The 14687-nt window shown below is 38.7% G+C and overlaps 1 protein-coding gene across 1 annotated transcript in view; it reads left to right on the top strand.

Annotated features, from left to right (window-relative positions):
• RSF1 (remodeling and spacing factor 1) overlaps nt 1–14687 on the top strand; it is a gene marked incomplete in the record, with an annotated part of 156297 nt that overhangs the window by 102331 nt on the left and 39279 nt on the right. Inside the window, 3 exon segments of the mRNA NM_001142834.2 lie at nt 9564–11311; nt 13092–13219; nt 13222–13297. Of these exon segments, the coding sequence (NP_001136306.2) occupies nt 9564–11311; nt 13092–13219; nt 13222–13297 (1952 nt within the window).

The following is a 14687-nucleotide window of genomic DNA, read 5'->3' as shown; positions in this document are numbered from 1 at the left end:
AGGAAAATGTGCACCGGGGATTTTATGTCCAGCCACAACTGACTTAGATAGAGGCTTCAGTTAAACTGCTATCAGTATCATAGGTCTATTTCCCATGAGTCTTTTTATAGGAATCTTCTAGTGAATGAGCTACAGCTAGCCAAAAAGATAAGCCTGGAATATTTTTGAATGCCAGGAACTAACGACATACTAAAAAACTAACTTGGCTCAGTAGGACACAGTGCCAATGGGGTGGGGCTCTCAGTGGTGAAAAAAGAGACTGTTTTAGCCCCAAATTTATATGATGATAGACTTAAAATCATAGAATAAAAGGAACATTCATGAGCTCCTACTTATGTAAGAAGATAATTGAGTATATAAATAAATGGAGGTAAAGGGACAACTCTTCCCTGCAGGTAAATATCAGTTAATCGGATTAGAAGGAATGAGAGAAATAGAAAGTTACCATTAGGGAGCTCAGCAGCTTAAGAACCTGACTTGTATCCATGAGGATGTGGGTTCGATCCCTGGCCTTGATCAATGGTTAAGTATCTGGCATTGCCATGGCTGACAGCAGCAGCAGCAGCAGCTCCAATTCGACCCCTAGCTTGGAACCTTCCATATACCACAGATGCAGCCCTGAAAAGAAAAGAGAAACAAACAAACAAACAAACCCACTAGGGAAATGTAATCGTTGCGGGCAAGATCTCTACAGACATTAAAATTAGTGGGTGCGGGAGTTCCCGTCGTGGCGCAGTGGTTAACGAATCCGACTAGGAACCATGAGGTTGTGGGTTCGATCCCTGGCCTTGCCCAGTGGGTTAAGGATCTGGCGTTGCCATGAGCTGTGGTGTGGGTCGAAGATGCAGCCCGGATCTCATGTTGCTGTGGCTCTGGTGTAGGCCGGTGGCTACAGCTCCGATTCGACCCCTGGCCTGGGAACCTCCATATGCCGTGGGAGCGGCCCAAGAAATGGCAAAAAGACAAAAAAAAAACAAAAACATTAGTGGGTGCACATTTGTGGAGAAACGGGATGTTAGCATAATCTTAAAGTATCTCTGCAAGATATTTACCTCTTGCAAAGGGGAAAATGGTTAACTTTACAGTGGAATGACCAGCTGATGCCACCTTAACCCAGTAATCAAGGCATTTACATCATGTACCTTCCGATATAATAAATAAATGCACAACCTCTTTTGTGAAATTTTTGTCAAAAATGTATAATCTTAATCTAATCTTGAGAAAATATCAAGGAAGACCAAATTAAGAAGTATTTTACAAAATAACTGTGAAGGGTCAGAAAAATGAAGAGTGAGTAGTGATTACAGATTGGAGGAGACTAAGGAAAACAAGAACAAAATGAGACGTGGATCCTCAAACAGAACGGATATGGGGGGAAACTGGCAAGATTTAAATAAAATATGTTTCATGTTATTTTACTAAAGTTAATTTCTGGGTTTTGATCATTGTGCTATGAGTATGTAAGTTGTTAACTTGGGGAAACTGCGTGAAGATGTCCTAGAACTACTTTTATAACATATACGCAAGTCTAAAATTATTTTAAAATAACGATTTTTAAGAAGCATATCACATGAGCATTAACTTTGTAGTCACATGTAACTAAATCTGAATCACAGGTACAAGGAAGAATTTAAGAGTCTTTACTAGCTCTGTGCTTTGACAGTAGAGATACAGTAAGATGCAACAAATGGAGAAGGATAGGAAGAGTACGTGCAGAGTCTCGGGAACTTACTAAATCACTCTGGTGGTGGTGGCGTTACTGTTTTTCTGAAAATGTGCATACTACGAGGAAGAAATAACTGATATTTTTATTTTACCTGATATCCTTGAAAACTAAGATTCTCAGTGTACGTAAAATAAATAAAAGACAAAAAAGGCTAAAGAAACACTCAAATATCATTAGGAACTCTTGGGTTATTTTTATTATTTTCTAACTCTGTTGACTGAAAAGACTTAGACACGGTTGCCAAGCCAGTAGCGGCGAGCATCCTTAGCACCCAGATTGTGGCCTTGAAATACACTTTCCCATTAAAGTAAACCAAGGCTCGGAAGAGTGGCTGATTCCACTTCTGGGGCTTAAGAACCAAGAAACATCCTGTCATTCCAAGTAGTATGGGCACTGTCAAAAGGCTCAGAAGCCAACTTAGAGGTGTCCACTGTAAGATGGGACAGTTTAAGCATCAACAAGAGCAATAACTATGGTGGATTAAAACACACTAAATGGAGTTCCCGTTGTGGCTCAGTGGTTAACCAATCCGACTAGGAACCATGAGGTTGCAGGTTTGATCCCTGGCCTTGCTCAGCAGGTTAAGGATCTGGCATTGCCATGAGCTGTGGTGTAGGTTACAGACGAGGCTCGGATCCCAAGTTGCTGTGGCTGTGGTGTAGGCCGGCGGCTACAGCTCCGATTAGACCCCTAGCCTAGGAACCTCCATATGCCACGGAAGTGGCCCTCGAAATGGCAAAAAAAAAAAAAACCCCAATAAATAAATAAATAAATAAATAAATAAAACACACTAAGTATATCTTAAATCCATGATTTCATTATAATACTAAAATCAGAATTGGTTACCTTTGGACGATGCCAGTGGGGACCAAATTATTATTTTGAAAACTCTAAAAACAAACAGGCAGTTGTTCCTGCATTTTCAATATGAACTGTACCACTGTATAACAAAATAATAAATTAGTAAAGTTTACAGAATTTATAGTCATGGATGGAGGAATGACAGAATGGGAATGGGATCATTTTGCAATTCCTAATAAATATGGTTTTAGATACTGAGCGTTAACATCTCTTAAAATCACAAAAGAGAGGTAATCAGACATTAATGCCTCTTGAAAAAGAATATACCACCACCAAAGTGTTTTTGCCACAAAATTGAACCTGAGTCTGATGTGATGACCTCAGGGGAGAAAGGGATAGAGAAACATGGGAATGCAGTCAGCAGAATCCAGAAATTAGATGGTTTGGTGACTCAGACAGACTGCAAATAGATAAATAAATAAATAAATAAAGGATGGAAGAACAACCATAGATTAAAAAGACCAAAAAAGAAAATAAGTTCCTCTGTGGCTCAAGGGGTTAAGGATCTGGTGTTATCACTGCTGTGGCGCAAATTTGGTCTCTGGCCTAGGAAATTGCATATGTGGCCAAAAAGAAAAAAAAGTAGTAATAGGTAAAACTAAAAAATAAATAGTTAAAACTAAATCATACGGCAAAATAAGTAAGTTATTAATGTAAAAAAAGTTCAAGGCAGTGGTTATTCTTAGAGAGGGAGTTACTTTTTTTCTTTTTCTTTTTTTCTTTTTTTTTTTGTTTGCATAGGGAGGTTCCCAGGCTAGGGGTCCAATCGGAGCTATAGCTGCTGGCCTACACCACAGCAATGCAGGATTCGAGGCATGTCTGCAACCTACACCACAGCTCAGCAACACCAGATCATTAACCCACTGAGCAAGGCTAGGGATTGAACCTGCAACCGCATGGTTCCTAGTCAGATTCATTTCCACTGTACCACAATGGGAACTCCAGAGAGGGAATTAGGAAAAGGCTTGTGTTTGGCTCTTGGGGTAGCTGACAAGGTTCTATTTCCTGCTCGCCTTCTAATTATTAAGTGGTGCATTAATTTTCTGTAGCTTTATTTTGTTATATTTAATCATTAAAAGCTTTTTGATACCTTTGTCAAATATCTACCATGTAATTTTTAAGTAATTTACAAAAAGAGCTGGCCCCAATTCATACCCCTTCTGCATGCAATAAAATGATAGTACTGACATTTAAGGGTATGCAGCTCCTATTATTTGTCCATTAGATGCAAATGATAATTTCAGTATTTTGAGTCCTTTTTGGAAACTCTAAGGTCTGTCAACAGTTAAAGTTTCTTTGCCAAGAAAAATTTCAATTCTAAGAATATATTTCTTTTCTAGGTGCAGTTAATGTTTCACCTATAATTTTACATTCATTCATTTCAATCAGTAAATATCCATTGGGTACATGCTGTGTATCATGTACTATTTTTAGTACTAGGAATAAAACTGAAAAAAAAAAACAATTAAAATTTAGCCTTCATAGAGTTTACATTGCATTATGGGAAGATAATAAAGAAGATTGGTGAATAAAGTATATAGCATGTTAGGTGATAATAAGGTAAAATAATTTGGGAGAAAAGAGAAGGTTAATTCTAGATGGGGGGGGCTAGAAAAGGAGTCACTGAAAAGGTGATAACTTGAGTAAAAACTTAAGGATCTAAGAAATCAGGCCCTGCGGTCTTAAGAGGAAAAAAGGGTTTTAAGTGTATAGAAAACCAGTGCAAGACCCTGAGTTGGGAGCGTGCCCACTTAATGTATTAGAGCAGAGATTAGCAGACGAGGGCTATTTGTTCATTTAGCTGCTGTCGTGCTATAGAGTTGGATAGTTGCACAGAGACTATCTGGCTTGCAAAACCAAAAATATTTACTGTCTGACCCTTTACAGAATGAGTTTGCTGGCCCTGCTTTAATAGGAAGAGTCATGTGAGTGTTGTAATACTGAAGGAAGTAAGGTCAAAAAGCTAAGGCTATGGGGTAGGGGAAGGTGTGTGGAGATTGTGTAGGAATCGTTGTGGTTTATTGAGAATTTTAGTTTTTAAGCAAAGTTCCAGTTGTCGCTCAGTAGGTTAAGAACCTGACCTAGTATCTGTGAGGATAAGGGTTCCATCTCTCCTCCCTCCCTGGGTTAAGGTTCTGGGGTTGCTGCAAGCTACAGCATGGGTCACAGATGCAGCTCAGATCTGGAGTTGTTGTGCCTGTGGCGTAGGCTGGCAGCCGCAGCTCCAATTCGACCCCTAACCTGGGAACCTCCATATGCAGCAAGTATGGCCAGCTGTAAGAGAGAAAACGTGAAAGGAAAATACATTAGTCAGGGTTGTATTTGGGCTACATGTTTTTCAAATGGAAGGAGTTGTTTGTTTTGGCGTTGTTTTTGTCTGCTTTTTATGGCTGTTCCCAAGGCATATGGAAGTTCCTGGGCCAGAGATTGAATCCAACTTGTAGTTGCAACCTACACTGCTGCTGTGGCAACCCACTGTGCCAGCCCAGGGATCAGACCTATGCCTCTGCAGCAACCCAAGCCACTGCAGTCAAACTCTTAACCCACTGAGACACAGTGGGAACTCCTGTGAGTCTTCTTTTTGTTCTATTTACTATAGTTTTTTGTATTTTTTAGATTGCACATGTAAGTGATAGCATATAGTATTTGTCTTTTGGGAGTTTCCGTCTTGGCTCAGTGGAAGTGAATCCGACTAGTATCCATGAGGATGTGGGTTTAATCCCTGGCCTCGATCAGTGGGTTGGGGATCAAGCTTTGCCATGAGCTGTGGTGTAGGTCACAGACGCAGCTTGGATCCTGCGTTGCTGTGGCTGTGGCGTAGGCCAGTGGCTATAGCTCCAATTCACCCCCTAGCCTGGAACCTTCAACATGCTGTGGATGCGGCTCAAAAAAAAAAAAAAAAAAAAAATTAAATAGAATTTTAAAAATGTATTTATCTTTCTCTGACTTATTTTACTTCACTTACATCCCTCCAAGTCCATCCATGTTGCTGCATATGGCAAAAATTCATTCCTTTTCATGGCTGAGTAATATTCCCTAGTATATATGTACCATGTCTATCCTTTCATCTGTTGTATGAACACTTAGGTGCTTCCTTACCCTAGGTGGTAAGGAAGGAAATAATGTTGCTTTGAACATTGGAGAGCATGAATCTTTTCAAGTTAGTCCTTTTGTTTCTTTTGGATATATGCTTAGGGGTGGAATTGCTGGGTCATGTGATAGTTTTATTTTGTTTTTTGTTTTTTTATCAAAAAACTTCCATGCTTGTTTTCTATAGTGGCTGCACCAATTTACAGTCCCACTAACAGTATGTGAGGGTTCCTTTTTCTCCATATCCTCACCAGCATTTGTCATTTGTGTTCTTTTTGATGATAGCCTTTTTTTTTTTTTTTGGCTCCACCCATGGTATGTGGAAGTTCCTGGCCAGGGACGAACTTGCGCAACAGCAGTGACATCCCAGTGACAGAGGGATCCTTAACCCACTGAGCCACCAGGGAACTCTCTTAATGATAGCCATTTTGATGGGTGTGAATTAATTTTTTTCTTGTAATAAAGTCTCAGCTGGTAAGCAGTCCAGGTCTGGTTCAGCAGCCATCCTTAGTGTGTGGCTTTAATTTTTCCCTCTCCAGGTATTGTGTGCAGACTCTGGACAGAAAGAAGGGTAGGGGGCAGAAGGCATAGGTCAGCTGAACCCTGTTAAGTCTCACTAGCAGATTTCCTCTTGCATCTCACTGGCCATAAGTGGTTCACATGAGCCCTAGCTATAAGGTGTCTGAAGAGGCAGGTACTTTCCTGAACAAAATCAGAGTTCTGTTAGCAAGAAGGAAGAGGAGATAGGTACTGGATAGACAGTTAGTGGTGTTCACTGCTAACTTACATAGGAACATTCAGTGTTTCGTTACCTACTGATTCTGTTTGAGATGGTTGGAAAGCACATAATAGGTGCTGAGTGAATATTTGTTGAGTAAATGAACGAATGTGCTTAAAAATTAAAAGCCCATAGGAAGTAACACTTGTCTTGAATCACCTCAAGTTTGTCCAGCAGTGTTGCTGCTGCCTTGTGATTTTAGAGGTGAATTTTTCCTTGAGTTTTGCCACTTCACATTTCATGTCTTTTAAAAATTCATTTGCATTTTCCTTTGGACAGAAAATGGGGGAAATGCTTGTATAACTGAATAATCCTTTTACCAATTATGATTGTGCTGAAAGTTTCATTTTATGGCATGGTTTTTCTCTCTTCAATTTTAGGGATACATCTGTGTGATCTAGGAGCTAAAGTAATAGTTGTTGTCGTGGTTTTTCTCTTGAAAGGACTAAGCCCCACCACCACCACCAAAAAATTTTTAAAGAAGTTCTCTTGTGGCACATTGGGTTAAGGATCAGGTGTTGTCACTGCAGTGGTGTGGGTTGCTGCTGAAGTGTTGGTTTGATCCCTGGCACCAGAACGTCCATGTGTCTTGGACATGGCCAAACAAAAAAAGTACTAAGCCAAAACCAGAAAGACAAAAGATTGAATATTTTTAAGTTAAGGGAAATACAAGCCAGCAGAGAATGATTGTTGAGGTCACTCAGTCCACTTGCTTTATTTATACATGAAGAAATGAGGATCAGAAAGTTTGGATATATCCAAAGACACACCATTCGCTGGATCAGGATTAGTGATTAGACAGCATTAGAATCTTGAGCCTAATGTTATTTTTCATTTTATTCTGCTGTGTTGTAACTCAAATCAAAACCAAGTTAAAGGACTTTCTCATTCACCACCCCCAAATAAAAATAGAGTGTTATTTTACCTTGGGTGAGAGTCACAGTGAGATCCTGAGTTGCTTTTTGAACCAAAATATATAGAAGAAATAGTAAACTGTGTCCAGTATACTCTTTGTATTAGGCTAAAGTTATTTATAAAGGTGGTAATCTATATTTTAATTGTTAACCAGGGTGTTTGTTTAATTAGATTTCCTGATAGCTAACCAACTTCAGTGAGTAGGAATTTACTAAACCTACTTAATCCGTGGGAAAGGAAAGATATTCACTAGATCATTTCCGCCATGTCTTTAGATTTCTTAGCTGCATGCATGTGTTAAATCAAGGTATGACAATGTGGAGTCCTCCTGGGTAGCTCTGCCAGTTAAGGACCCAACATTGCCTCTGTAAGGATGCAGGTTCAACCCCTGGCCTCACTTAGTGGGTTAAGGATCTGGTATTCCTGCAGGCTGTGGCTCGGATCTGGTGTTACCATGGCTGTGGTGTGGGCTGCAGCTGCAGCTCCTATTTGACCCCTGGCCTGGGAATTTCCATATGCTGCAGTTGTGGCCGTTAAAAAAAAAATATATATATATATATATATGACAGGAGTATGACTAAGGAGAGTATTGATACTCTAATCTCAAGTTCTCATTGGTTCTCAGCAGTTCTTTAATTTATTTGTAATATGTTTGAACATAAAAGAAATAGTGGTTTGTAATAAAAATATTTGTTTTTAAAAGAAGTATTGAATTCTTATTTAAAAAACTGGTCCTGCCTCATCTCATTTTATTTTCATGAATACATTGAAACTGTCTGGTTTATCAACTTGGTAAGAATCTGTTCAAAAAGCTTTATGTAATTCCTGTCTTGCTCAAACTTTGTTTAGAATTGAGTTTTTTCAGGTAGGGTGAGGGAAATGTAGATAAAATGAGTACTTAGGAATTCTGAAACACTGTGCTCAGATTCCCTGAGCACAAGTGTCAAGCATGTGTGTACTCTCTGTCATCCCATTCAGAGAGTATGGTTTTTACTAAATACGGCTTTTATTACATTTAAATTTGCACTGCTAGGTACTCCATGAGAGCGGTAAATATATAGCCAGTAAGGCAAAAGGAGGAGTTGGCAGGTAAACATAAATAAAGTTCCTTGTCAAATGTTAACTTCTGCAGTGTTCAGTGATGACTTTTGGTAAGGTCAATTGTGGTATAACCACATTGAGGAGTGTTATATAATTAAATCCAATTTCTGTAGAGGTGTTTAATATCATAAGAAAGTATTAATGTTTCAGTAGGGAAAAAATGGGGCAAAATGAGCCCAACTTTCTCAAACATATATTAAGAATAGAAGGATATAATCTGCAATATCATTAGTGATTACCTCTGGGTATTCGAATTATGGACATTTTCTTCTTTTTTCTTTTTTGTCCCCACCCAGACCAAATGGCATATGGAGTTCCCAGGCAGGGATCGCATCCGAGCCTCAGTTGTGACCTGAGCCACAGCTGCAGCAACACTGGATCCTTATCCCACTGTGCCAGGGACTAAACCTGTGTCCCAGCACTCCAGAAATGGACCCCGTTGAGCCAGTGGGAACTCCTGGACATTTTCTCTTTCTCTATTTTTCATTTTCTGCACAGAATTATGTTACTTTGTAATCTGAATAAAACATCAAACTTTTCCCCACCCTGCTCATGTTACCAGTAAAATGACGTGTTCAGTGACTTGCAAAGAAGAACAAGTGTCAGTTTTTAGAACAGATTAAGGTCTTTTGGAAAGGTTTTATGTGGTATTCTTAGTTTCATATTTTTGAGCCATCAACTTGAGCCACATAGCTATTTGCATTTCATTGAGAACACTGAAGGTAAAAATATAAAGCAGAAATCTGAGTTTTATTTTTTTTATTTTTGGCGCCTGCCTGGCATGTGGAAGCTCCTGGGCCAGGAATAGAACCTGTGCCACAACAGTGACCCCAGCCATTGCAGTGACAGTGCTGGATCCTTAACTTACTGTGCCCAAGAGAACTCCCTTAACATTTTTTTAATATCTAGGTTGTACTTCAGAGTTTGATAATTTTCTTTACTGTCTGATTTTATTTTTTATTGTCAAATGTCTAGTGACAAAACCCACCTCTTTTAAGAGAGAAACTTCAAATGGAAAATATATTTTATGTTAAGCCTTATATATTTTGTAATCTTGAATGATTAGTCATGTAAACTTTTTCTGATTTTTAGAGGAACAGAAGGAAAATGAAAAGACGAAAAGTGAAGAGCAGCCTATAGATTCAGAAAACTGTTCTACACCCAATGCTGTAGAAGAGACTACTGTGAAAATAGAAAAGGAAGATTTAAAGGAACTTATAAAACTGCCAGTCATAGTGAAGCTAGAAAAACCTTTGCCAGAAAGTGAAGAAAAAAAGACTATCAAAGAAGAAAATGATTCCTTCAAGGAAAATGTCAAACCTGTAAAAGTGGAAGTGAAGGAGTGCCGGGCAGACCCCAGAGACGTCAAAGGCAGCCTGGAGAGGCTAGAGCCCGAGAGGTCAGATCCTGGTGGCAACGTTAAATCCTCTCAAGAAGCTACTGAGAAGTCTACTGAAGAAACCGAGAAACTGAAGAATGACCAGCAGGCCAAGATACCACTGAAAAAAAGAGAAATTAAGCTGAGTGATGATTTTGACAGTCCCATCAAAGGCCCTTTGTGTAAATCTGTTACTCCAACAAAAGAGTTTTTGAAAGATGAACTAAAGCAAGAGGAAGAGACTTGTAGAAGGATCTCTGCAATCACCACTTTGGGTCATGAAGGGAAACAGCTGGTAAATGGGGAAGTTAGCGATGAAAAGGTAACTCCCAACTTTAAGACAGAACAAATGGACGTGAAATTTTATGATACAAAGGAAGAGAGCTGTAGCTCCTCTAAGGACAGAAATGTCCTCATGGAGGGAAATGGGGCAGAGTCCTTAAATTCTGTCATAACAAGTATGAAAATAGGTGATCTTGAGAGAGAAATGGTCCCTTTAGGGAAAGATGCCGATAGTTCAGTCTCAGTCTTAGAGACCCAGTGTCAAAAAAGGCACATAGAGGAAACTGATCCTCCAGAAATGGAAACCTCTCTTGAGACTTCTGAAATGGCAAAGGATCTCTCTTTAAAAACTGCTTTATCTACCACTGAATCCTATAGCATGAAAATTGAAGAGAAGTCTCCCAAAAGTAAGAAGGATAAGCGCTCACCAGTCCTAGAATGTCTTGAGAAGTCCAAAAAGACTTTTCTTGACAAGGACACACAGAGATTGAGTCCAATACCAGAAGAGGTTCCCAAGAATACCGTAGAGTCAGTAAAGGCAGGGTCTCCCAAAGCAGCTGAGCTTTCTCCATCGTCTAGCATGACTGGCCACTGTGAGAAGCTAGCCTCAGAAAAAGAAGTGGTAGAGTGTCCAGGTTCCACCGGGGGTCAGTCCCTCGAGAAAATAGACCCAGAAATTCAAAAGGTGGATTCTGAATCCACCAAGGTGGAAGTGGATAATCAGGACAGTGCCCAGGCCTCTGGCACAAGTGATCCTCCTGAGGGAAAGGGGTCTGGGCAAAAAAGCAAAATTAAGTATAAGTTGATTCCTGAAGAAGAAACCACTGCCTCGGAAAACACGGAGATAACCTCTGAGAGGCAGAAAGAGGGCATCAAATTAACAATTAGGATATCCAGTCGCAAGAAGAAGCCAGAGTCTCCTCCCAAAATTCTAGAGCCAGAAACCAAGCCAGAGAAGACAGAAAAGGAAGAAGAAAAAACAAACGTAGGTCGTACTTTAAGGAGATCTCCAAGAATATCTCGACCCACAGCAAAAGTGGCTGAAATCAGAGATCAGAAAGCTGATAAAAAAAGAGCAGAAGAAGATGAACTGGAAGAAGAGTCAGCACCTTTGCAAAAAACTGACAAAAAAGAAAATTTGAAAAAAATAGACAAGGATACAAATGCTAAAGTAACCAAGGTAAAATTTCACCTACTCTGAGTTTTCATTTTTATTAGAACTATTTGGCTCTAAGTGCTTGTACAAAGCTCTTGCTTTTGGTTAAAACAAGTCATTCAAAGATAACTAAAAACAACAGTAACAAAAAAGCCTTTCTTCCTATATCTGAGATGCCTTTTCTCGGTAGTTATCTCCAAACATTGAATTTCAGACAAACCTTTTCTCTTTTATACGCTGCATAGGAATATATTCGCTCTGTAAACTATTCAAGTAATACCTAACTTGTAGGATTGAAAAATGAACATTCCTCATAAACACTATTAACAGTTTGGGGTACATCTCTTTCTAATCTTTTTTCCGTATATTCATTTGTTATGTGCATAAATATTTACCCATCCACTTAAAAAATAAATGGGATCAAATGAATTCACTTCTCTCTGAGTTTTTCACTTAACAGAGTGTGTCTGAACTCTTTCCATATCAGTAGATATAGTCAACTTTTTGGTTATTGATTGGTCGTATGTAGTATTCTATAGCGTGGATGTACCTCCGTGTATTTCCATAGCGTGGATGTACCTCGGTTTATTTAACACTCCCTTGTTGATTGACATTTAGGTTGTTTCCAATTTTTCACTATTACAGGCAATGCTGCATTGAAGATCCTTTTGGACATGAGTGAGTATTTCTTTAGAATAGACTCCTAGAATTGGAATTGCTGGGTCAAGGGGCATAGGTGTTTTAAGTTTTGATAGCTATTGCCACACTGCCCTCCCAAAAAAGGCCCCATTAATGTACCCTCTCATTACCAAAGTTTGAGAGTGCCTCTGTTCCCTGTTCCTTAATCAGTAGTCTTAGAAGCCAAATTTTTATTTTCTATGACCTTCTTAAGCAAAATCTTAGACAGGTCTTTGGCTAGCCTATGGATATTTGTTATAATTACAAGTTCTATTTTTATTTTTGATTTATTTAAGTGATGAGATTGTTCTTAATCGTAAGTGATCCTTTGTTTCCTGAAATGCTGAATTTTTAAATTTTTTACTTCGAAACTAATTTCCCCTCGGTTTTTAGAATTATTTTGATCTTTGGTGGGACTCATACTGTAGGAGCGAAGTGAAATCTGGATTAAAATATTGTGAAGCCAAGTAATATAAAGCAGTTCCCAGCATTACAGACTTACTCTCTGAATAATACATTTTTTTAAGTTTGTCAGGATTTTTATATACAATTCTGACCTATTAAAATTTTTTAAATTTATCTCTAATATGGGGATTAAAAATTTTGTGTAATAATATGTGAGAATCTAGTTAGTGCTCTACTATAGAGCCTTTGAAAAGTACATGACCTTTGACCCAGAATCCTCTTCAAGGAATTTATCCTAACCACGGAGTTGTATATAAAGGTTATATTTGCAAGGATATATTTTTTAATGAAAGTGAAAAAATGGAAAACTACCTAAATGTCTGTCTAATAGTGGATTAGATAATACTATGTGATGGCGTATTATACATACGTATGTATGAATGTGTGTGTGTGTGTGTATATGTGTATTTATATGACGTTGGAAGAATATTTTTATGACTAGGAAAAGTATTTATAAGACAGAATATTCATTATAATTCTCCCCTCCACAAAAATGGAAATATATACCAAAATTTAATAGTAGGTATATATCTGTTGATGAAGCTACATTAATTTTCCTTTTCTTCTTTGTATAGTCACTAAATATTCTGCAGTGAACATGTAATCAGAAGTGTGTCTTTTTAACATTCCTTTGTCAAATTGTCCTAATCTTTTATACAAGGTAAAACCCAAAGGCAAAGTTCGATGGACTGGTTCTCGAACACGTGGCAGGTGGAAATATTCCAGCAATGATGAAAGTGAAGGCTCTGACAGTGAAAAATCATCTGCAGCTTCAGAAGAGGAGGAAGAAAGGAAAGTGAAGAAGCCATCCTGGCAGATGATGATGAACCGTGCAAAAAATGTGGACTTCCAAACCATCCTGAACTAGTACGTGCCTGACCCAAATGAACGGTGTTCGTATTATTCACATATTACTGTTGCCTGAAGCAGCCTGACTCTTCTGAGTTTGATCATGATTTCAATTTTATGTGTGCAAAAAAACTCTTTATTTCTATTTCTCAAATAATAACCCCATTCTAGGGGGGATCAGGATCTTGTGTTCATTCTACCTGGTATATATATCCACTTAAGCATGCAGTCCTAATTTATTCTCACAAATCATTTGATTTATTTTAAAAAGAAGTGTTGTTTTTTTTTTTCTTGGCTGTACCTGTGGCATACGGAAGTTCCCAGGCCAAGGATCGTATCCAAGCTGCAACTCTGACCTACACCATAGCTGCAGCAACACCAGATCCTTAACCCACTGCAACAGGCTGGGGCTTGAACCCCCACTGCCACAGAGACAAGGATAGATCCTTAACCTACTGCACCACAGCAGGATCTCCCAAATATTTCTTTTCTGTTCTTTTTCTTTAAAATTGTCTTCTTTTCCTTTAAGTTATTTTATGATATTTCTGAAGTGGCAGCTTTAAATGAGTAAGGCCTGAAGGCCTTGTTGCCTTTCTGTAAAAACATTTAAGTCAAATATTAACCTAGTAGGGCTTTAAATTTTAGAAAATGAGCAGTTCTAAAAAAACCAGAGGATAAATTGTAAACCAGATATATTCAGAAGAATAGTGACAGATTTACATGAGACTTTCTTTTTTTTTTTTTTTTTTCTTTCCTGGTCTTTTGTATTTTTAGGGCTGCACCTGCAGCATGTGGAGGTTCCTAGGCTAGGGGTCTAATTGGAGCTGTAGCCACCGGCCTACACCAAAGCCACAGCAACGCGGGATCCAAGCTACCTCTGTGACCTACACCACAGCTCACAGCGACGCCAGATCCTTAACCCACTGAGCAAGGCCAGGGATCGAACCCACAACCTCATGGTTCCTAGTCAGATTTGTTTCTGTTGCACCGTGATGGGAACTCCCTACATGAGACTTTCTTAACTAGGAAGTGAGTCTTCAAAGACATACTAAATCAGGAAAACCAGTTCCTAACTTATACATGTATATATACAGTTCATAAGTGCTTTCTAAAGAACCTGTTGAAGAAACACTCTTGTCATACCCAATTCTATGTAACAGTTCTGTTCTTTTGAATAGATTTTACTTTAAAGGCAGACTTTACCTATTAAGTAGAAAGAGTCCTAAAGAAAAATGCTTCCACACAGTTTGGGTTGTATAGAGCAGAAACAAGTTATGTAAAGTTGCCTAGCACAGTTCCTGATATCTATTGTGTACTGGGTTAAAGCTACGCAATTTCTTTTCAGTTTTCTTCCTAAAATCATATCTGGAAACTAAATTCATCTGTGAGGTTTATCCTATCCCAGTAA

This window comes from Sus scrofa, chromosome 9 (genome assembly GCF_000003025.6).
Source record: "Sus scrofa isolate TJ Tabasco breed Duroc chromosome 9, Sscrofa11.1, whole genome shotgun sequence".
Lineage (NCBI taxonomy): Eukaryota > Metazoa > Chordata > Mammalia > Artiodactyla > Suidae > Sus > Sus scrofa.
This window is presented reverse-complemented; position numbering and strand designations above follow the sequence as displayed.